The sequence below is a fragment of the Mus caroli genome, unplaced genomic scaffold (assembly GCF_978045245.1).
Source record: "Mus caroli unplaced genomic scaffold, Mus_caroli_1 scaffold_13, whole genome shotgun sequence".
NCBI classification, from domain to species: domain Eukaryota; kingdom Metazoa; phylum Chordata; class Mammalia; order Rodentia; family Muridae; genus Mus; species Mus caroli.
In genome coordinates, this window is record NW_028227268.1 from 26,053,851 (window position 1) to 26,075,528 (window position 21,678).

The window sequence follows — 21,678 nt, forward strand, 5'->3', positions numbered from 1 at the left end:
GATAAAGCGTCAGCTCCGACATAAATCAATCGGGCGAGGGGGCTGCGCTCGCGCTGTCATCCGTCCTCACCGCATTCCATATCCAGGATGGATTGTTTTATGCTGATGCAATGTGCTATCACGTCAGGGCTCCGGCGGCCACGTAACCTCAGCCTGAGCTGCCGGGCCGCCCGGGCCCCTCCCGCTTTTACAGGAAGGGGGGTTCTCAACATGGGGCGATGGGGGCGGAGGAGAGGCGGAGGCAAGCAGCGGGCTGCCTCAGGAGGGACGCAGGCTGTGGAGCCCTCTCCCCAGGCGGATTGAAGGGGGGGGAGGACCCGCATACAGGGAGGGAGAGCGCCCCAGCCTCAGAGCTGCGGGAGAGGCCCGACAGGGTAATTAAAGAGGAGGTAGTCTTGTTGCCCCCCCCAACACCTCCACCTCCACCCCGCGGGCCCTCATTTCCTGTCCTCTGTCCCCTTGACAGAGATGTTTATTAAACAACAGCAGTACAGCGACCCACAGGAGATGAAGTAAAAGGATGAGAAAGAAGTTGGGGCTTTATAGGACAGTTATCTTCTTTGGAGGGGGTTCAGGGCACAATTTGGGGAGATTTACGTGACTAGGCTCTTCCCTTGATCCTTTAGCAGCTGAGAGAGGCGAAAGGGGACTAGTGTCCAAAGAATCATTATCTGTCCTGAAATTATAGCCTGCCTAAGGCCAAAGAGACACACCAGGCCCTGGAACTAGTCTACAAAAGAGTTTCGGGAGACTAACCAGTCTTGTTTAACTCCTTAAAAATTTTTCTTGGGCCTTGGTGAAGGGCTGGGTCCATGGTCATTTCTTGTCCTTCATCCAGGAATCTCTGAGACCCTTAAAAATGTCCAGATGAGAGGGCTAATGTGGGAAATGATTAAAGGATCTCTGGAGAAGGGGAAGAAGACTCCCCAAACGGCACAGTAAGGAACACCAGGTTACCTTCCTTTCCATCCAAAAAGGGAAAGAGGCCAGCTAAATTCTCAGCACTCCAGCGCTTTTCACCCGGAATTGCCGCTCTAGAAAAGGTCCAAATACTGACATAGGAGGTAGCAAGTACAGAGGAGTCCCCGGCATCAGTCCGTTTCCCCCACCCGCCGCCTTCTCCCCTACAATCCTCTCGTGGAGATTACAAATAGTGCATTTTATTAGCAGCTAATCTGCGGCCCTGCGCAGGGACTCCCCCGAGGCCACGGGCTGGTTTCCTGGCGGCTCTCCCAGCTCTTGCCTCTACAGCTTCTGCCTGGGTGCAGGCGCCTCCCCCGGTGTGGTGCTCTGGGAGGCCCGGCCCCTAGACAGGCTTGGTTTCCTCGGGTTAGGTTTAAGGACAGATTTCTTGGCTATTCTCTGAGTCTGGACCGTTATTAGGCAGACTGCTCCGGGAGCCATGAACCCCCCCCCCCTCCTTAGCCTCCCCTTCTTTTAGAAAAAGTGGAACCGTTCTAACTTGGGGGTTATATATTTTTAGCCAGTACTCCTACTGCCCAGTGGAAGGCTGCGGATCACCTCCGAGATCACACACACAGTCCCGCCCGCTTGTCTTTCTAAATGAAGCCATCTCGTGTCATTACGTGTGAAATACGAGGGCGAAGCGCCATATTTCTTCACATTATGGCGATTTCAAAATGATTTTTTAAAGATCAATGCGGGCGCCCAGCCGGCCCCTTCAATTCCACCCACGCTCTTGGAGAGCGACAGCCCAGCAGATCCGGAACCAAACAGCGTGAAGATCTATTTTCCCCCCGTAGTATCCAAATGGGGAAACAAAAATCCGATGCAAATTCTTCTAAGTAGCGGTTGGACGCTTGGAAAAGTCAAGAGAGCTTCCCGGATCTGCCAGCAAGAAGCTGGGCCTGGAACGAATGAATCATAGTTAGGGCAGAGCACCTGTTCCTGCTTTGCTAGTCCTATGAAATCTGCCATCAGTTTTACCTGTAATAAATATAGTCTTCAGGCCAAAAAAAAAAAAAATCCCCTCCCCAGTCATAAATAACAGCGTTATGAAGCATGTCGAGGTGGGTATATGATTTTCTGTAGTATATAAATTAGGGCCCAAAAGGACATGTGAACTGTGGGCCGGGGCTCTTTTATTTATGGAAAAGTGATGGAGCAAGGCTGTTTTTAAAACCCAAGCTGTGTAGGCGCTGGGCTGTGCCCGCTGCCCTCCTGGTTCCCATTCCTCTCCCGGGCTTTGCTGCAGATTCTTCACAAGGAGAGAGAAGTCAAGGGCTGGTTTAGTTTAGAGAAAGGATCAGAGGAAGAACCTTTGGGCTCCTGGCTTGTGCCCTGTAAGAGGGAGATAATCCATTTAAATTCATATTTGTGGGTTATAGCTGCCTAGGGAGCCGTTCTTAATCCCTCATGGAATCACTGATGGGTGAAGAGGAGACCCAGGCCTCTTTTCTAAGTAAGAAGCAGTTTTTCTAAGTAAGAAGATACTGGGGGTTGCGGGAGGGGGGCACACAAGATTTGGGGAGCTTGCCTTCTCTGGAGAGGTGATTACAGAAGAGAATGAACTTTCCCCCTCATCCCTGGGGTGTATACCCCATCTCACCCCCTCCAGGGGAAGCCGCAGCAGCAGCAAGAAGTCTCACCCTTGTTGCAAGCTTTCCAGAAGGGATTGCTGCCTCAAACTTGAGCTCAGCTTCAACAGAGGCAAAGGACAAAATGGTCACCAGGGTGGGTGCCCCCTTGCTGAAATGCTTCGTGATCCCTGGAACCCCTCAAATCTTTTTCCCTTCCTAGGCAATGGTACCCACCATGCCAGAACAGAACACACAGAATTGTGGCCCCTAGGACCTACAGATACTTAACAAAAGTCACATTACAGTGGGGTCACTCTGTCCAGAGAGCAAAGCTACTCTGCAAGCCACCTCCAGTCCTAGAGAGAAAGAAAACCCCACATCCCCTAAAGCCCCTTGTCATGTCTTACACTGGAACTTTGGCTGAACACAGCTGGGGCTAGTGGCATGTAGTATGAAAACAAACAAACAAACAAACAAACAAAAACAGGAAGGCAAAACCTCTGGACCACACTGGGGCCCAGGGCAGCCAAAAAGAGAGGCTGCTGCTGACCACAACCAGCCGGGGTAAGTGCCTGCATTTTGGGAGAGTCTTTGGTGGGAGGTGGGGTGAGGGTGTCTCTGTCAGTAAGAAGAGAAAATCTAGGGATTGAAATGGGAGTACGGGGCGGGGGGAAATAAAGGAAAACTGAGAAAAGAGAAAATATTTTGTTTTTAGGTGATAAGCTACAGCTGATATTGAAGCCTGCCGGGTTTAAGCAGATGTATTTGACTTGCCTGTCTGTTTCAAACCAATATTTCTGTAAGGGAGTCTAGAGGTCAAATATGCTCTATTATATACCTTTATAGGATATACAATTATCTTTCCAACTGTAATACTAAATGTGTCGGGGCACAGGCATTTAAGATCTAATTGTTCATATGTGGTTATGTGTATATTCCCTGTGGATAATGAATGCTAACAGTGATTATGTCTTGTGTTTTTTTTTTTAAATATAACCCCAAAGCTCGTGTGAATATATTTTTTTAAAAAATCAATACACCTATAGGGAAGACAAAAACCTGGGTATTAATGTTTAAATTTTGGCTATACAATGTTAGCTGATGTGAATCTTGCCTCCTAACTTAGTATCCAAGCAAAATTCATACTACATCTTCAAACAAATGTGTGTGACTTAAAGCTGGATTCAATTACAGTGTCCTGCTGGAACATTTTAATGGACGATGAAACAAATACCTCCAACCGACCCAGAAAAGGTCATGGAATCTGGTGACTTTGTTATCCAGCCATGAAATCTTTTTACTTTTTACTTCGTATCTTCCCCCAGCCGGCAGAGACAGCATGCTCTATGTGACACTTATTTCATGGTATTGAAGGGGATAAGGGTGGCGATATTATTACTTGTATCTTGTACAAGGGTGAAGGGAAAGGAGCCGACTGGAGAGTGTGTCAGTCCTCAGGTGACTGTGAAGGTCATAATGCTGTGAAGGCCAAAACACTGCTGCTGCATACAACAACCTTGTTAAAGTCCCCAGGCACTGGAGACAATTCTTCTGAGCCCCAGGTTAGACTCCAGACCTACTCTGGGATACAGTGAGGTTTGAAGATACATGTTCCATTAGACACTGGAGGGGAAAAACAAGATCCCAGAACCCACGCCCTTTGTGCAAAATAATCTCCAAACAGGTATCAAGTTCTGTTCGCAGGGACTCAAGCCTGGGGGCTTCCACAACCCCAAGGAAGGGTCTTAATTGGAAAATAACGAAATCTTCTGTCATCCAGCATAGGATGTCAGAGGTCAGTGGCCCCATTGGACCTGAGGAATCTTCTTACCAACTCTCAGCCATCACAGATATCCAAGACAGTGGGAGGTGACTGAGTCCTTTGGGAGGAGGCATCAAGGAGACCAAACGGAGTGGGCAGTGGGCGGCAGGCAGAGCGGAAAGGGTTCTGAGCAGGTAGAAAGCTATTACATAATTGCTTCCATAAAACCTTTGGCTGTTGTAAAACTCTCTGCTTTCCAAAGACTTTATTTCCTCCTTTCTCTCTTAAATCCCCCTTTTTTCTTTTTTTCTTTTTTCTTTCTTTCTTTTTTATTTTTTTATAGCACTTTTCCTGGGAGGAGGTGGCCAGGGTGGGTGGGGAACCAAGGGAGGGAAGGTGGCCAGGCTTCTGTTGCCTGTTTGGGTTTCTAAGTAGTCCTCAAAGAAGCAAGGTAAGGCAGCAGGAACATTCCAGAGCCCCTTAGCCCACAGGAGAAGATAAGCAGATGTCATAGGACATTGTCTAAGGTCCTTTTTTTTTTTTTTTTAATCAGAGCAGTGAGTTGTAGAAAGACTGTGCTCTGCTCCGGGAGTGGGTCTCCCTGTGCTTTTTGCCATTGCAGAGGCCTCTTGTTCAATGCCCCCTCCCAACCCACCCATCCCCACCCCTGAATCTAAATCAGCCTGGCGCCGGAGTCCCATCCGGTCAGGGCCTCTTTCATGGGCCCCTTGCACATTTCCTCTGCCTCAAGCAGGGAACGGGTTTAGGAACAAAAGTTAGCCTATTTGTTGGCAAGTCCTTCTTCCACCAGCACTCCAAAGAACTTCTTTCCTGGGCACAGAGCCAGCAGCAGCCTTGAAGCGCTAGGGTCAGAGAGGACAAACTGCCTTACCCTGTCCAGACTCTAGTCCCACCATTACAGCAGGCTGTACATACTGAGTAACTTAGCAGTTTAGATTCCCCTGCTGGTTAGGCCCTTCTCCCAGAGGCTGGTGGTCCTCAGGCTTTGTGTGAACCCAGAGGCCAGCTCAGCTAGTGGGTAAAGAGCCAACTAGAATTTAGGAAAGGAAGGACTCCTCATACCCCTTTCTCTCTCTCTCTCTCTCTCTCTCTCTCTCTCTCTCTCTCTCTCTCTCTCTCTCACACACACACACACACACACACATACACACACACACACACACACAGAGAGGAAGCCCTTCCCACTAGGGGGCCCTAGAAGGAACCCTGACAACCTGAAGGCTGAGACTGCAAAGGGTCTTGATGTTTCTCTTTGGGATTTGGGACCTACTGGCTCCTTAGAGGAGCTTCAAACTTTGGCTGAGGTATAGCTCCCCCCCCCCCCGCCCCATCCAAAGATTACAAAGACTCAGAGGACAACCACCTCCCCACCCCCACCCCCATGTAGCCCTGTTGGAAACCAATTCTGTGCAGAGACCTTTCAGGGAAGATCTGGCTGCAGACAGGAGCCTAAAACCCAAAGGCTTGAAGCCCTGACTGTTATCCTTGACTTTGCAGCAAAAGAGCTCAGCCCCTACATTGGCTTTGAGAGATAACAATATTCACATTTTATCCCCCTCTCTCCTCTCCTCTCCTCTCCTCTCCTCTCCTCTCCTCTCCTCTCCTCTCCTCTCCTCTCCTCTCCTCTCCTCTCCTCTCCTCTCCTCTCCTCTCCTCTCCTCTCTCTCTGTCTACCTTCCTATCTATCTCTAAAAGGTGAAGAGACATCCTCAGGATTCCCCAGATTTCTTCTTGAGGGAACATCTTTGCTATTCTCAGTTGAGGACCCTCAAGCCTGTTTTATTATTTTGCAGGGGTAACTGACATACCAGTCCTGGAGAACCCTACGGAACTCCCCCGGCTAAGCAAGAAGCAGTAACTGCCATGAATCAGGTGGTTTGATGTCGTTGTGTTCAGAAAGCCAGGCCCAACAACATGAAACTACCTACTTCACTCAACAGTCCCGGTTCAAGCTCCCTGGCAGGTGAGGTCTCACTGGGGTACCCCCCACCCCCACCCTGTGAGCTAAAATGGCCACACAATTTACTTCCTCTGCTTAACTTGTTTACTTCGACTTTCTCCTAACAGAGTTCCGCTGCTAGTTAACCAGGAATTTAAGTACTGGACCCAGAAATCCAGAACTGACTTCAAGAATCCTGACCAAGGCTTAGACCTGGGCCTTTGTGAGATACCTACTTGGCCTCTCAGCACAGACCAGAGTTGGAGGGCTCCCCAGATGAAAAGGATTCTTAACTTCAAACTGCTAGGAAGATTCGCACACACTCACCATCTGGCCAGTCCCTGGGCTCCAGGGTTACCCAGACTCCCAGGCAGCTCTCAGATATCAAACCTTCCAACTCGAAGGCAACCCCAGCCTTGAGACAGGGGAGTAGACAGGAGAGTGGAGCCAAGTAGAACTGAGGAAAAAAATTGACGGAGAAAGTCAGGGTTAGAAGGCACCTTGAATTCTAGAGCACAAACAATAAAGCTGAAACAGTCACTCTGCTGCTGACATACGATAGGACTCTGGTTTCACAGCTGCTGGACAGCCCCAGGTAGGCCACTCTTTTCCGCATTTACAAAGAAGTGGAGATGTTGGGGGACCTGGCTGGGGAAAGGCAGAGAACAAGTTTGCTTTCTCTAGTCTGAGTACATCCTTGTCTCCCGCTCTCTTCCATCCCTACAAAGTCACTTCGCACATCCTCACAGGTTGTGGCTCAGTCACCACAACTATCAGAGGCCTCTTAGACTTACCTGAGCCTTTGAGGGAGAGTCGGTCGGAGCCGGCTCCCTCCCTCCCTGCTCCCGGAAAGCAAAGTGTCCGCTTGGCCACTGTGTGTCTCTGGCGTGGAAACTCGGAGGTATGGAGGGAGTCTGCCAGGCTGCCGGCTTCTCTTTTCAGGGTGTAAATCTTAGGGACCGGAAATACAATAAAACTTCACCGTGCTGATGAACTTCAAACAGTTTATATCCCCTCTTGTCCTGAAAAGAAACACGACCCGGGCGGGTATAAGGCAAGGAGAACAATTTACGAGGCTAGAGCTTGCAGACTCTGCCCGCGTGGAGAGAAGTCTCCCGGGTCTCGGTGCCTTTCTCTCTAGCTCCGTGGCCAGGACTAGAAGCCTGTGGACACCTAACCTGGGCCCCTAGAACCCAGAACCCAACCAAGGACTCTAGTTGCGGGGGGGGGGGCTCCTAGCAGCCTGCTAGGTAGAGCTGGGAGCCCTGCACTCCTCGCTACAAGCCCAGCTGATGTGCTATCTGCTTGTTGCGGGGGTTTAGGGTTTTCCGCTGCTCTCCGGCTTCCAGACCTTTGTCCTGCCCCACCCGTTTATTGCCAGGTACTTGTTAAAATAGGACAGGGGATAAGACTTGGAAAACTCTCAGGGCTTGAAGGGGGCTGAGCAGTGAGCCGCTCCAGAGGTGAACCCTGCGGGGATCTCCTTGTCCCGCGTACAAAGCACAAATGACAGCACAGTGGCGTTCCTTGTCCCCGAGTCTCACTGCTTGCTTCTCTCCCTTTCTTTTACAAGCTTCAAAACCAAATCAAAGCAACCAGTGGACCTCAAGTTGCCACTGCCTTCAGTCATGGGCAGTTTGCTCCCCCACCCCCTCCACAGTTTCGTGGAATCCGGATTTGTTCTACCAGAGCACTGCAGCGCAAAACTAATAGAAAAAAAAAATTCTCTTTCTCCGGGGACTCCAGAGAACCAGGAGCCATGATAGTGGCTTCTGACCCTCTTTGTGTACTCGAAGGAAGTACATGATTATGCGATTTAGGGGGACAGCAAAGGGATTCCCTGCACCCCAATTATTCATCACCAAGCTCCAAAGCTTCAGGTCTAAAATACACCCAAAAGGCTGAGATAATCTCAGGCTCAGCTCAGGTACTGGGCTGAGGCTCAGCTGCAGACCCAGGAGGGGTCCCTTGCCCCACAGACACACAGGTGCAGTGTCAACCTAGCCAACTCATCCCTCCCTCCAGGAAGTGTTGCCAAGTCTCCCTCCTCTGGAGATTAAAAAAATACAGATAGATTTTTTAAAGGGGTCTCAGAAAATACCAAGGTGTCTCCTATTAAAAAAAAAAAAAAAGCTGAATTGGCAGTCTCATTCTGCCAAAGATTGGCTAGGGGTGAGCAGTAGTGTCTTAGTCCACCCTGTGGGAGGACCTGGCACCAAGAGGGAAGAGCACCTGTGACAGGAAGTACCTTATGCCTACAGAATATTTATTTCCCAAAATGACATGGGGGAGCCCCTCCAGCTCTGCCCATCATGTATCCTCACTGTGTGCTCCCTCCTTTGGCCTTCATCATTATCCACTTCTATTGGAAACACTGTGGTGACACAGTGACACCTTCTATTAGCATTTTCCTCTAGAAGATATAGGAGAGGGAGGAAGAAGGACAGAGTGGTCCTCAGCTACTCAAAACTATTCTTTTTCTATCTCCAATAGAGTTGCCTGGTCAGGGACAGCCATGGCTCAAGATCAGTGTGCTGGCTCCCAGCCCACTGCTGGCCTGGTCTCTGTAGCTCCATGACTGGAGACAGGGGCTCCTTGGAAAACTGGAAGAGGCTACACCCTTAGCTCAGCAACCTTGTGTGCATACACACTCGCGTTCTCGGAGCGCGTGTTCTCGGAGGCTCTGCAGCTCCACAACTCAGGCATTTGATCTCAGTCTCAAAAAAGAAGCTTGCATGAACTTTAAGGACACCTCAACCCAGTTGGTCGGATGCCAAACTGTTTCCTTCCAAGGTCATCCTTATCTCAAAAATCAGCTTTCAAAGGCTCAGCACAAACTTCCCTGGGCAGGGCTACTGGTGTCTCCAAGTACCCCCTTGACTATTGCTGGGACACCGGTGGGAGGTTACTTAGTAAGTAAAGGCTATTTGGGCAATTTTTTCCTATCACTGCACACACACACCCAGATGTTTTCCAAATTCTTTTCCAGAACAGGTCCATCTCCAAATTATCTAGAAACCTCGTGATGGATCTATAAGAGAAAAGGGTAACTTTTCCATAGCCCCTTTCTTCGTGAAGTTAAAGCATCATCCTGGCACAGACTGGAGAAGGAGCTTAGGCTGAGCAATCTGGGTAGTGAGACGAACTAGCGCAGACCTAGACCCAGAATCTAAGATCCTTAAAAGAAACTGACATGTTGAGACTTTTCTTCCACCTAGTCGGTGTCACAAAGACAAATATTTCTTTGAGATCCCTGGTCCCTCTCTCTTCCTGGGGTTCATTATGAAGCAGAGAGGAGGCAAGTTTCTGATAAGTCAACGGTCCCAGAAACCAAGTCTCTGACCCAAGCAGGAATTTTGTTTTGTTTTGTTTAAGTCTGACACTGTGGCTTGGACAAGCAGCTCTGTGGTCGGTGAGCGAGACCGAGGACGCGACCGACCTCTAGGCGGCGCCCTGGCGTTGATTCAGCACGCAGCCAGATCCTCTGAAGCTCAGTGTCCAAAGCAGGGTGAAGAGACAGGTTCCTGCAGACGGACGCAATGGGTCTGGTTGGCTTGGAGCTGGCCGCCAGCGCGTCGCCTTTGGCGCCCTCTGCCAAGCAAGAGAAACAAGATTAAAGAGTGCTGTCTGCAAAAGGATTGGACAGCTAAGGAAGGCTCCAACCAGCCCCCACCGCTACTAGGGAGCCTTCCACAGCGGAGTCTCCTTTGATCTCCTCTGCAGCCCGCTGCAGCTCAGCGCCAGCATCTTTAACTCCCTCCCTCAACTAGAAAACGAAGTCTCCAAGGTCTGAAAAAAAAAAAAAATCAAGTAGTTAGCTCAAGATCTGAGCAAATATTAAAAATAATTGAGCAGGGATGGAAAAATCGCTCCAAAGCGAACGTTCTAGTTCAAATGATCACCATTCACGCCAACAAACGCGATGGCTTTCTTTTACCATAATTCATCCGGAACGACAACCTTTAAAGACAGTTTTTGTTGCAAATTTGGAGATTCCTGGGTTTTAGATTTGACACAATCCATAAGAACATTAGAAGTGAAGATAGAGGAAACTTAGATGGAGACAGAGCCAAGACAAACGCAAGGCAGGAGATGGCCAATTCCTTACCTTCCTAGCTGAGTGAGAGTGGACCAGAGCTTTAGGCCTTCGAAAGCCCAAAAGAAAAAGAACCATTGGATAGGGAAGTGAAGTTTAAAAACCGTGTGAAACTAAGAGGTGTTCCATATATGAATGTTTCATACACTCCAAAGCCAGAGGGCATTCTTGACCAGAACCAGTAATTGTATTATATTCTAGGTGGAGCAAAGACAGACTTTATTCGGAACTCTGGGCCCTTGAGCCTGAGCTGTTCAGGACCCGAGACGTGTGGGACAGCAGAAATCAAACCCTCTCTTCTCCTTTCTGGGTGACAGAGACACCATTTTTCTGGAACCATCTGCCTAAGACAGAGAGACCAGAGAATCCCAGCACAGAGGGAAAGGCAGAGAGGAGTGAGGGAGTCCTTGGACCAGGCATCAAGGAGCCAACTATGGGACAGACTGTGACACAGTGCCTGCCCGGGCCTCTGGTCCCAGAGGACGCACGTTTCCCAGCCGGGCACCATCTCTCACGGACGCCTAATTACCCAGCACACATCTGGAGCAGCTGCGCCCCATCCGGCCCCAGGCGCATTATTTCTCTCCAAACTCTACTTTCATTCCCAAGGCTGAGTCATAAAAGACTCTGGAGGCAGAATAAAGTCGGGTCTGTGTGTGTCAGCATTCCTGTGTGTGAGTGCGTGAGTGCGCGCGCGTCCACGTGCAGCGTCTGGCGTCTGTGCGTCTCACTGTGATTGCCCAATGGATTCACCAAAGTTAGGGGGGAAATGGAGCGACATCAGGCGAATTCAACTGCGAACATACTGTGGGCCTCATTATCCGCCCATTTCAAGGGAAAGCATTTGGGTCTTGGAATTAGCCAGTTAATTGCCTCCCTTCTTTGTTCATTCCAGGGCAGGGGAAACTATCTGCCTCTTAGTAAAGCATTCTATATTTCAAAACTTTAAGATATTCTCATCCTCCGTTTTATTTCCATCCTGTTATATCCTAAACCATTAGGATTTGCCAGGGCCTGCCTCTCTCTCTCTCTCTCTCTCTCTCTCTCTCTCTCTCTCTCTCTCTCTCTCTCTCTCTCTCTCTCTCCCCCTCTCTCTGACACACACTTCCTGATTGAAAAATATCTTCCTTTATACATCTGCGAAAAACAAAAACAAAAAAACCTGGATGTCTTAGATCTCAGGGTGGCTATAGTAATTCATGTACTGTGTGCCTAGAATTACGTATGATGCCTGCGCAGAGAACATTTAGTAAGTATTAACAGAGTAAGAAGACAGAGATAGGAGGAGGAGGAGGGGGAGGAGGAAGAAGGAGGAGGGAGGAGAGAAGAGAAGGAGGAAGTCTCCTTTGTTCTCAGAGAACCAGTCTAGGTTGGAGGGCAAGAGAGCCTCAGCCTGTATGTGTGTAATGTATTCTTTTGACTTAAAGCAGTGTCCATAAAAGTGAGGCCCTTTGAACCTCTTAGCCTGTAAACTATCTCTTCAATAAGGAACAACGAATTGGGGCAATTATCTGGCTCATTTCAGGTTCAAACTCCCTGTAGCCTGAAGTTTCTGGATCTCATGGGGTGGGTGGGGGAGTGGGGGTCTGCAGAGCTGGTTGTATAAGGGCTTCCAGGTGAGTCCTTTGCCTTGGCTGAGGTTGGGGAGAGGGTCTGCCATATAAAGTGAATGGGGGGAGGGGGATAGGTAAGCAGAAGCCTGAAGTGAAACAGAGCGTGTAAGAAATGACTGGAAAGAACTGGGTCTCGCACCTGCCAGGAAACCTTCCATATAGGTGGAGACTTTTGCCCAGTGGGGACTTTTTATTCCACATCAGAGGAACATTTTCTAAAACTCCTCCCCCCCCCCCCCCCCCCCGCCCTTCATGCCCAGCACTGGGCTGAGTTCTGGGCCTCCGGTGGGAGCCACACTCCACCAGTTTGGCTGTGCTGACTTGGCAACCAGCAAGAGGTCTTGGCTCCTGGAAACAAGTCTAGGGATGTGTGAAAGGGGACAACCCTGCTGGGCAAGAACTTCTGGCCAATCACTGTGTGTCCTTTTCAGGGCCTAAGTAATGGCTGCAAAGGAGGAGCCAGAGGGTCTGGAGCACCCCCCCCCCATTGTCTGATGGAAAGAGGCCAACTCCATGGTGGGGACCATCCTTTGAGGGCGGGGTGGGGCAAAGAGGGGTGAAAAGATGACTAGAGGCTTCTGACCCTCAGTCGGAAGTTCCTGAAAACACCAATTAGCTCTCTTTAATTAGTAAAGTAGGGAGCAAATGGGTATATATTTCTTCTGCTCTGATTAAAAACATTTAGGTCAGGTTGTCACAGTCACGATTAGTCAGTTTAAGCTGTCCCAAGCAGAAAATTGATTATTTTTTTCTTTTCATTTTCAGGCAGGGGTTTAAATACTATTAGCTAGCTAGCCGTTGGTTCCTTGCCATAGAGCAGAGCTGTTGGGTTTGGCAGCTGAGAGGCAGGCCACTAACAAGGGTCAGGGTCCTACCTGCTCCAAGGCAGGATTGCTTGAAATGTACAGACAATGGAGAAGAGCCAGGAAGGGCATAGGTTACTCACAATAAGTGTGTACAAGAAAGTAGGTGATTTCCACACCCCATCATTTGTTTGAACATAGCCCTGGGGAGGGGACTCCTACTCTCAAGGTCCTGAAGAGGCCCAACTTTTTTTCTGGGGGTGGGGTGGGGATCTAAGTGGCTTGAGTATAGCTGGGGTAGGGTGCCAGGACAATTTTCCTAGCTAGAGAAGAGAAATACTCTTTTTGATGGGCTTGAAATAAGCCACAACAGAGGAAGACATTAAGGGAAAGTAGGGAGGTCCCCTGGGATCACCAGAGGTTGTCTGTTCTTCATGTCTCACAAACAGGATGATAAAGGGATTTAGAAGCAGGCTGGGGCTGTAGCCTCATGGCAGAGTGCTTGCATAAAATCCACAAGACTCCATGATCAATTTTCAGTACCAGAGGTGTGTGTGTGTGTGTGTGTGTGTGTGTGTGTGTGTTCTTTTCAAATCCTTCTCCTTTTAGTAAAGCTTGATGTTTCCCAACCTCAGTTCAAGGCCTCAGCCCCAGGCAGTTAAAGGCTCTGAGGAAACTCAGGGGACGGATCAGCACACTGACACAGACGAGCGTGGAGCGTGGATCAGCACACTGACACAGACTACATTACTGAGGATCCTGGTTTCCAGTTCAGGGTACCAGCTAGAGGACAGTTGGGGAAAGTCTTCTCTTTCCAGGAGTTCTCCTGGGGTTTTTGTTTGTTTGTGCTTTTGTTTTGTTTTGTTTGTTTGTTGTACCTAACAGGCTGCCTAAGCCCAGCCTCCATAGGAATTGGTCAGACTGCCAGACCAAGATCAACATTCTCCAGCAAAGCTTCCCGTACTGCTTCATGCTTGAGTCCCCTTGGTCCTAGGGAAGAAAGGCTAGCTCACACTGGGAGTCCAGACCCAGCTGCTGCTATCTCAGTGTTTCTTTCTTCTCTCTCTCTCTCTCTCTCTCTCTCTCTCTCTCTCTCTCTCTCTCTCTCTCTCTCTCTCTCTCTCTCCTCTCTCTTTTTCTCTCTGACAGAGATTCTGTGTAGCCGTGGCTGTCCTGGAACTCAGAGATCCAAATGGCTGGGCTGTTGTTTTGTTTTGTTTTTCCTCCAAGACTTTCACTATGTAGCTCTCTCTGCTTTCGAACTCACTCTGTAGAGCAGTCTGGGCTCTAACTCACAGAGATCCACTTTACTCTGCTTCCCAAGTCCTGTGATTAAGGATGTGGACTGCTATGCTCAGCCCTGAGTATTTTCAAAGGTGCAAGGTGGCCTGGCAAACATGAAACTACCAGCCAAAGGACAAGAAGTGAAATCTACATAAACTGACCAATATTTGGTTTCAGCGTTTTCCAGAGAGACTGGCCCCTTCCCTCAATCCAAATGGCCCTTAGTCTGGGAACTGAGTAGCACTAACCCCCCCCCCGCCCCCCCGCAAGCTATGGGATTTAATGAAGACTACATAAAAAGGGATGGGATCATGTTTTGTTTTGTTTTGTTTTTATCAAATTTTAAAGTAACAGTGAGTGCCCCTAAAATGTTAAGAACCAGCCCCCTCTCCACCCCCTGCTGTTCATATACAAGCAACCAAAACTGAAAGAGAGAGCAGAGAGCGGTGAAACTTTGCTTGGAAAAACCAACTAAGGGGGCAGCCATGTGTACCACAAAGCCCTGTGGGTACTGTCACTGGCCTTCCCTAGAATACCCTGCGTCTCTCATGGGTGCTGCAAGCTCTGGGACAGAGGCAAAGCAACCTACAGCACACTAGTTTTTGCACACTTGCCTTATGATGAAAATGTGCCTACTGTAACCAAAGTTTTAGGGGTTTCTCCACCAGGACCTGAGCCCTCTGTGGCTACTGCCTTATCTTGAGCTGATCCACAGAGCAAATTTCTGAAACCATTTCTCCCCTGAAAAATGTCTTTTTCTTGAGGGTATATTTTGGTCTAGAGGAAATTTCAGCTTCGTCACTTTAGGGCTAGGTCTAAGGAGCCAAACTGGAGACTCTTGAGCCTAGACAGTCAGTGTGTGGTTACTTCTTGTGACCTCTTGAGTTATTTTGGTCTGTGACAGGTATGTAGAAGTAGGCATTTAGTTTTAGATACCTAGCAGTAATAAAACCTTCCCCGAGGGCGGTCAGAGAAAGAGAAAATAAAGGGGAAAACGCATCGCTGGACAAGAGGAGAAAGATTGAACGCTATGGACAGGTGGAGTGATCAAAACCCGGATGCTGAGAAGGGCCTAGAGGCCCGTCTGCAGTTCCAATCTTTACTCCGAGGTTAATGACCTCATCAGCGCCCCCACGTTCCAAACAGCCCCATTACAGTTCCTCGGGCTTCTTAATGTTCTTTAATTAATTGACCGTTTCTAGAAGATGGAAGTGTTCCTTTGCTGGGGACCTAGTGGGGTTTTGCAAGTGTTGTTAATGGTGGCAAGGGAGGTGGCATCTGAAAGAAGAACCCCAGAGCTGGGAAACGGGGCGGGTGCAGGGGAGTTGTGGCTCGGAGGAAGCAAGTAAATTGTTCTCCAAAGTGGAGAAATATTCCTCAGCTCAGGGATACAGAGACTCGCCCAGAGGATGCTCACTCGGTAAAAACCGAGGAAGCCTGTCGAGGCGGCGGCCCTGATTCTCAAGACCGTTGGCTCCTAAGCACTGAGGTCCCACTTGGCAGTAAATCAGAGTTTCTAGTATGCTAGTATGCGTGGGGTCTGAACAGAGCCTCTCCATACACCTGCCATCTCCTCTGATCCCAGAGGGTGGGGATTGAGGTCGGTCCGCAGGCCCTTGGCATTGCAGTTTGAGGATAGCATCTGTGTAATTGCGACGTCCCTTTACCCCTTCAATGCGACTTCCCAATGGCAGCTAGTTTCCAGCTCCACGCTGCTAGCGCTCTGGGTTAATCTCTCTCGGGCTTCCAGAGTCTCTGGAGGTAGCCGACTCAGCACAAATCTAAGGTGCTCCTACCCAAGCTCTCTCCCGCCTCTTTGAATCTGCGGCTCACAGTCTGGGCCACCTCTCCGTCTAGCGGCCTTCCTGTTTTGTTTCCCCCACCATCACCGCCACAGCTGGAGGGACCAACGGATCGCACCGTAACTTAACCCAACGTCCAACGTGAAATTGCCTAAGGTACCAAGCTCCATTTTAGTGCCATGGAGGGGCGGGGACGCACTAGGGACATGCGAATCCATTATGCACCCTTGCTAACAGCCAGGAGTCCGAGAAGGAGTTGGAGAAAAGACGCAGAGACCTCTTTTCCCTTCAATAACTTAACTCCAGAGATACCTGGTCCCACCAGAAGCCAAAGAAGTGAAGATTAAAAAAGAGACTTCTCATCCCGAGAAGGCCCAGAAGAGGGACCTCTGATCCCCCTGGCTTACCTTGGAGCCCAGGAGCTCCGGTCCCTGGGCTAAGGAAGGATCGGACTAGAGAAGAGTTAAAGACAGAAATCGGATCGCTCTCCCTTTTAATTGTCTTTAAAAAGTGAAGTATGTAGCCATTGACTTCTCTCTCCACGAAGGAGTTTCCTAGAATCCGATCAGTCCTCAGCAAACACTCTGGCTACAACTCAAGGTGTAACTTTTGAGAGACTTTTTTTTTTTTTTTTTTTTTTTTTTTTAAACAAGACTTTAGGAGCTAGGCTTCTGAAGCCCATGCTGGCTCGGACCTATTTTTCTGTGGTCATTACCACCTGATATCTAGGCATTTTAGACTAAAGCCCCTTCTTTCTCCACTTTAGGTTAGACTCAGACTTCAACAGGTGTCCGGATGTGTTTCAAAAGAGGAGTAGGGGGACAGGGCAGGAGAGACTTAGCGGGGGGGGGGGGGGGGGGGGCTCCAAACCAGTGAACAGCTGTGGGGGCACTTTGGTTAATTATCCAGCTTTCCTCCCAATAACTGTGGCCAGGGAGAGGGAGGGAAAGGGGAAGAACAGGAAGTGGGCTAACGATTGCCACTTGACATCTTCCTGAGAAAGAAGACCTTGGAATTCCAGACCCAAGTTTCTGGCCCCGGGTGCCTTTGCCCTTTGATTACATTCCGCATTGAGGAGAAACACAGTACCAACTGGTGTTTTTAAAGGTGAAGGTTGACCTGGTTCAGCGCAGAAATCTCAGTGAAAGTGGGGGGGGGGTAGTGAAGATCTACAGTCATTAACCACGTGTGGCCTCATTTCCAGACACAAACCGCCCCCAGCAATTCGGAGAGGTGGCCTTAAACTGAAGTTCAAGGAATCAGAAAGCCTCAGACATGGGGGGCGCGGGAGAAAAAAAGAGAAAGAGAAAGAGCGAAAGCTTTATGTCATTTTTCCGGAGAAAGTCTGGGTTGGAAGCAAGAAAAAGAGGCGCGGGATGAGAAGCAAGAGGTTCAAGCCCTGCTCTTTAGTTCCCTAGACTCCTCTGAAGCTCAAGTTGGCCCCCTTTACATTGCCAAGCTGAGTGGAAAGTTACAGGGCAGCCAAAGAGAACTGTTTTTAACCCATTGCTCTTGAGGTGTCTGTGCGAGTAAGCAGATTGTAAGTGTGGATATATATTCTTCGTTGTTTATGATTTATGGATCAAAGTGGGTTTGGGGATCGAGAACCATTTGGACAGCTAAGCAGGACAAACATGTCGGTCCCCCCAGACCTTGGTCTCATTTCCAAATTCTTTCCAAAGATCCTCAACCCCCTCCCCCCAACCCTCCCCCTGGATTCCTTTCTCTGTCTGCCTGGGTCTCTTGCCCAAACTGTAGGTGTCCTCTCACCTGAATACCTACATTTTTTTTTCTTCTCCCAAAAACTATGATCCTTATTCCTCTTGGGGAAGAGGGTACCACTGGACCTTGAAAGGAGTTTAGACTCAAAAACCATCTAAGTCTGGGAGGGCAGTGATTACTTGGATGCCTGTGACATCTCTCCATCTCTCCTCCGCTGCTGCCTGCATGGGGCACATATTCCTCCCTTTCCCTCTTTAACCTTTCTCACCAAACCAGGAAAGACCATGAATTTTCAGTTCCTCTATATTTGGAGAGAAGCATACCAAATCTGGGAATGAGGGAAAGATGGAAGGAAGAGAAAATTTTCAAGAGGAAGATTACCATAGATTATTAACAAACAAACAAACAAACAAAAAACACCTCCTGAATTCAACAATTCTACAGCATCTGAGAACAAATGTTTTACTCCAAGGAGGAACGTCTGATACAGGGTTCCAGCGTCCCATGCCCCCTTATATGAGATCCTCATGCGTGCATGCTTGCGTTCATGTGCATGTGTGCGTGCGTGCGTGCGTGTGTGTGTGTGTGTGTGTGTGTGTGTGTGTGTGTGTGTTGGAGTGGGAGGCCCCTGAGAGTGGGGAGCCAAGAGCAATGTAATTGAAATGAAGGAGGCTTCTTTGATCTCTGGTGGCTGCCTCTCTGCACTTGTAACCAAGTGCAATTGGTCCCAGGGTCCCAGGAACATTTGGAAAGAATATTCTCTCAGGGAAAGCCCCAGTCTCTCTTTCCCCAAAAGAGTAAGCTAAGTGTATCCAGACACAGGAACTTGGCCCTCAGGAAGCTGAGATCCTCCAATATGGGTCTCCTCAATTCTATCTCTTCTGGAAAGCCCAGACCTGGGCAGCATGCTACCATATGTGAACTACACTGCAGACTGTCTTATTTGAAATGGGGAGAAGGGAGGTTCCCAGGCAAACAACGCTATTTTTGTTACTTAGCACAGATGTAATTGGGAGCGTGTGACTTTATGTCTCTGTGGCATGCTTGGGCAAATCCTCACTGATGCTCACTGACTAGTTTGCTGTCTTACGGAATTTGGAATTCCTAAGGCCTTCGTGTTCAATGACTCCTCAGAGACTCCACAAAACCCACGGGTGCGTGGCCTCTCTGTGCTTACTCTCTCTCTCTCTACATGCCTTTTCAAACCTCGCATGGTTTTGGTATCTCCAGAAACCACACCTATAGATTTCAATTCCCCCCCCCCCACCTCCGGACCCTGTGCACACTCCCGCAAACGACAGGCCCTTCTACAAAAACCCGCACTCACACATAGCGTTTCTGTGGATGTGAGTTTCGAGTAAGATGGCGGCGTCTAGATCCCTCAGTCGGATGCATGCTCTCCTTGGCAAGAGGCAACCCCGAGTCTCATCAAAACCCGCAATTTAGAGGGTAAGGGACCTGGATTTTTTTTTTCACAGTCTCTCAAAGACAAAAGAAGAACCCAGTGTTCTTCATTCTTTCTCCATTCATTGGGGGGTTGGGGGGCAGCTACAGAGCAAAGAGCGCGGTGCACATTGGTTCTGCACCTGGGGCTCTCCTCTGGACCCACCCAGACAGAAGTGCTTAATTTTTTTGTCGGGAAAGGAATGGCCACTTTTCTCTTCAGAAAAAAAGAGAGAACCACCAGGGAGGCTATTTAGGGCAGATCACCTCTTTTGCCTTAGGTCCTATTGCAGTCTAGGCTTGTGAGCAGGAAGAACTGGAGATGGAAATGCGATGGGACAAGGGGAGGGGACCCTGAGCCCGTACCACCGCGTTGGAGTGGAGCAGTTGAGCCAGAGATATTGGGGAGGGAGGTCGGCGCGTCCGCGTCCTTGAATTCTCAACCAGAAACCTAGGTCGGTCTGGAGCTCAAGGTTAAGCTGGTGGCCGCAATGCCGCTCTCGCTTGCTCGGCTCGGTCACCCTAAGTCGGTGATCGAAGCTCATGCCACCAGGTCTCAAGGCCGCGGGGAGCCTCTCCACTCTTGATCCTCCTCGGCGCAATCCTACCCAAGATGAGCTCAAGGGCGGGAGACCGTATCACCTACCTCTTGGAACCTCTCTGTCCTCCATCGGTTGGGAGATCCTGAAGTGTCTTGGGACCAAATTGGCGGTCACCGGGGAATCGGCCACCGCCTCCACGCTTTGAGGCCTCGTGAACAGTGAGTGTCTGGTGTGGTGGCGCCGAAGGCGCTTGGAGGATCTGGAGAACTCTGCGTCTCCCTGGCGCCGCCGGTGGGTGCGGGGCGCGGCCGCGTGGATCATCCCGGAGCCTCCTTCCCGGGAGCAATCTTACCAGCCTACACCGCCTTGGGCGCCGTCGGATCAGTAGGTAGCGGGGAGGTGCCAGGGACAGGCCAGAGCCAGCTGGAAAACCCAGTGATGGCTAGGAGGAAGAAAAGAAGACGGGGTGTGTGTGTGTGTGTGTGTGAGAGAGAGAGAGAGAGAGAGAGAGAGAGAGAGAGAGAGAGAGAGAGAGAGAGAGAGAAACTGACTATTACAGACAAGGGAGAAGTAGATTCAAGTTAGTTCCGGAAGAAATTGCCAAGTGCAGAAATGGACAAATTAGACAAAAGAAAACAGCAGAGTCCGGGACACAAGGAAACCTCAGGCGGGGCGGGCGTCTGAAGCCAGCGACAAGTTGTCCTTGGGAGTTGGGAATGTGAGAGGGAGGGGCGAGGCCCAAAGAGCCCAAGAACGGAAGAAAGCCTGCAGACCTTGGGCGGGAGGCTACCGATTCCCCTTTAGGACAGACTGGGCGAGCAGAGCCCTCCTCCACCCCTCCCCCTCCGGCCTGTTGCAGCCCACCTCCAACCCTCTCAATTTCCCGCGCTCCACGCAGACACACCAGCACCAGGCTGGAGGTTGTGGGCCACCTGCTTACTTATGAAAATTACTTTCTTCCAGGGTCCTAAGTCACTTTTCTTTTTCTTTTTTCCTACTGAATAAACAGCCTAAGTGGATCCGGAGGAAACGACCTTGACCAAGGTCACAGAGAGAGCCTGGGCTCCGAAGACTTCTTTGAGTTTTAGCCCTGGAATTCTGAACCTTTTAAATTTTTCTCTTTGAAGCCCAAACTTATCTGGCTCCAACTTATCTGTATTTAGCCTGAGTTTCAGACTCCCAACGCCTAGCAGCCAGGGTTATAAGGAACCACCCACCTCTCCCGATTTCACAGTTTCTTTCTTCCTTTCCTGCATTCCTTCCTTCCTTTTTCCCTCCTCCTCCTTCCCCACTCCTCCTCCTTCTCCTCTTCCTCAAATAGCCGAGGCTAGACTGGAACTCTGTAGCTGAAGATGACATCAGATCTTCCACAGATCTCTGACTTCCATCCTCACCAGCATGGGACTCTAGGACCCAGTCTAGCCTCTTCATGCCAGCCTTTGCCTAGGAGGCCAGTAAGGGTGTGTCTTCACTCTGTATTCCAGGCCTGGCTCCACACTTTCTGCCCCATCCCTACTTCTTTACATGGGACTCTCACATTGTAGCCCAGGTTGGCCTGACCTGAAATTAACCATGTAACCCACAATGACCATGAACTCCAGACAATTCTTCTTTCTCAGTCCCAACTGCTGGGATTACAATTATGATCCACCACCCCTAGCTCTCTTCTCTTTGGGTCTCAGTTTCTGCATCCGTAAAATGGAAACAAGTTGAGTAGCGTGTTTTGCATTTATGACCATCTTTTTCTATAACTATTTATTTTTATGTTATGAGCATTGGTTATGCACACAATCTGTGTAAGGGTGTCAGGTCCCCTATAACTAGAGTTACAGACAGTCATGAGCCACCATATGGGTGCTGGGAATTGAACCCAGGTCCTCTGAAAAAAACAGTGGAGCCATGTCTCCAGCCCTCACATGTATGGCCATCTTAAATTGCTGAAGAAATGGCACGTCAAAGTGGCAATTTATAAGAAATAGGGGCTGGGGGGTGTGTGGCTAAGTCTCAGGGTGCTTACCTAGCACACATGTGGCCCTTGCTTGGTTTGATTTTTTTTTTTTTTTAAAGGACAAGGTAAAATTTTGCTTCTGTGAATCTGCCTACGTTTACCT

General features: G+C 49.5%; 1 protein-coding gene across 2 annotated transcripts; it reads right to left on the reverse strand.

The window, feature by feature from the left end:
• Positions 1–1,467: 1,467 nt before the first annotated feature.
• Positions 1,468–19,988, reverse strand: LOC110304337 (uncharacterized). Of its 2 annotated transcripts, none has more exons than XR_003838094.2 (5): positions 19,672–19,988; positions 9,702–9,786; positions 7,057–7,284; positions 6,590–6,719; positions 1,468–1,868 (listed from the first exon to the last, which is right to left on the reverse strand). XR_003838094.2 is itself a non-coding variant. In XM_085829238.1 (5 exons), the coding sequence occupies exons 1-3, from the start codon at positions 19,886–19,888 to the stop codon at positions 7,201–7,203; spliced, it is 453 nt and encodes a 150-aa protein (XP_085685364.1). In that variant the 5' UTR covers positions 19,889–19,988; the 3' UTR covers positions 1,468–1,868; positions 6,590–6,719; positions 7,057–7,200. The 2 variants fall into 2 exon arrangements, 1 of the variants encoding a protein (XP_085685364.1); XM_085829238.1 differs by having other exon boundaries at positions 9,702–9,853.
• Between the last annotated feature and the right edge of the window lie 1,690 nt (positions 19,989–21,678).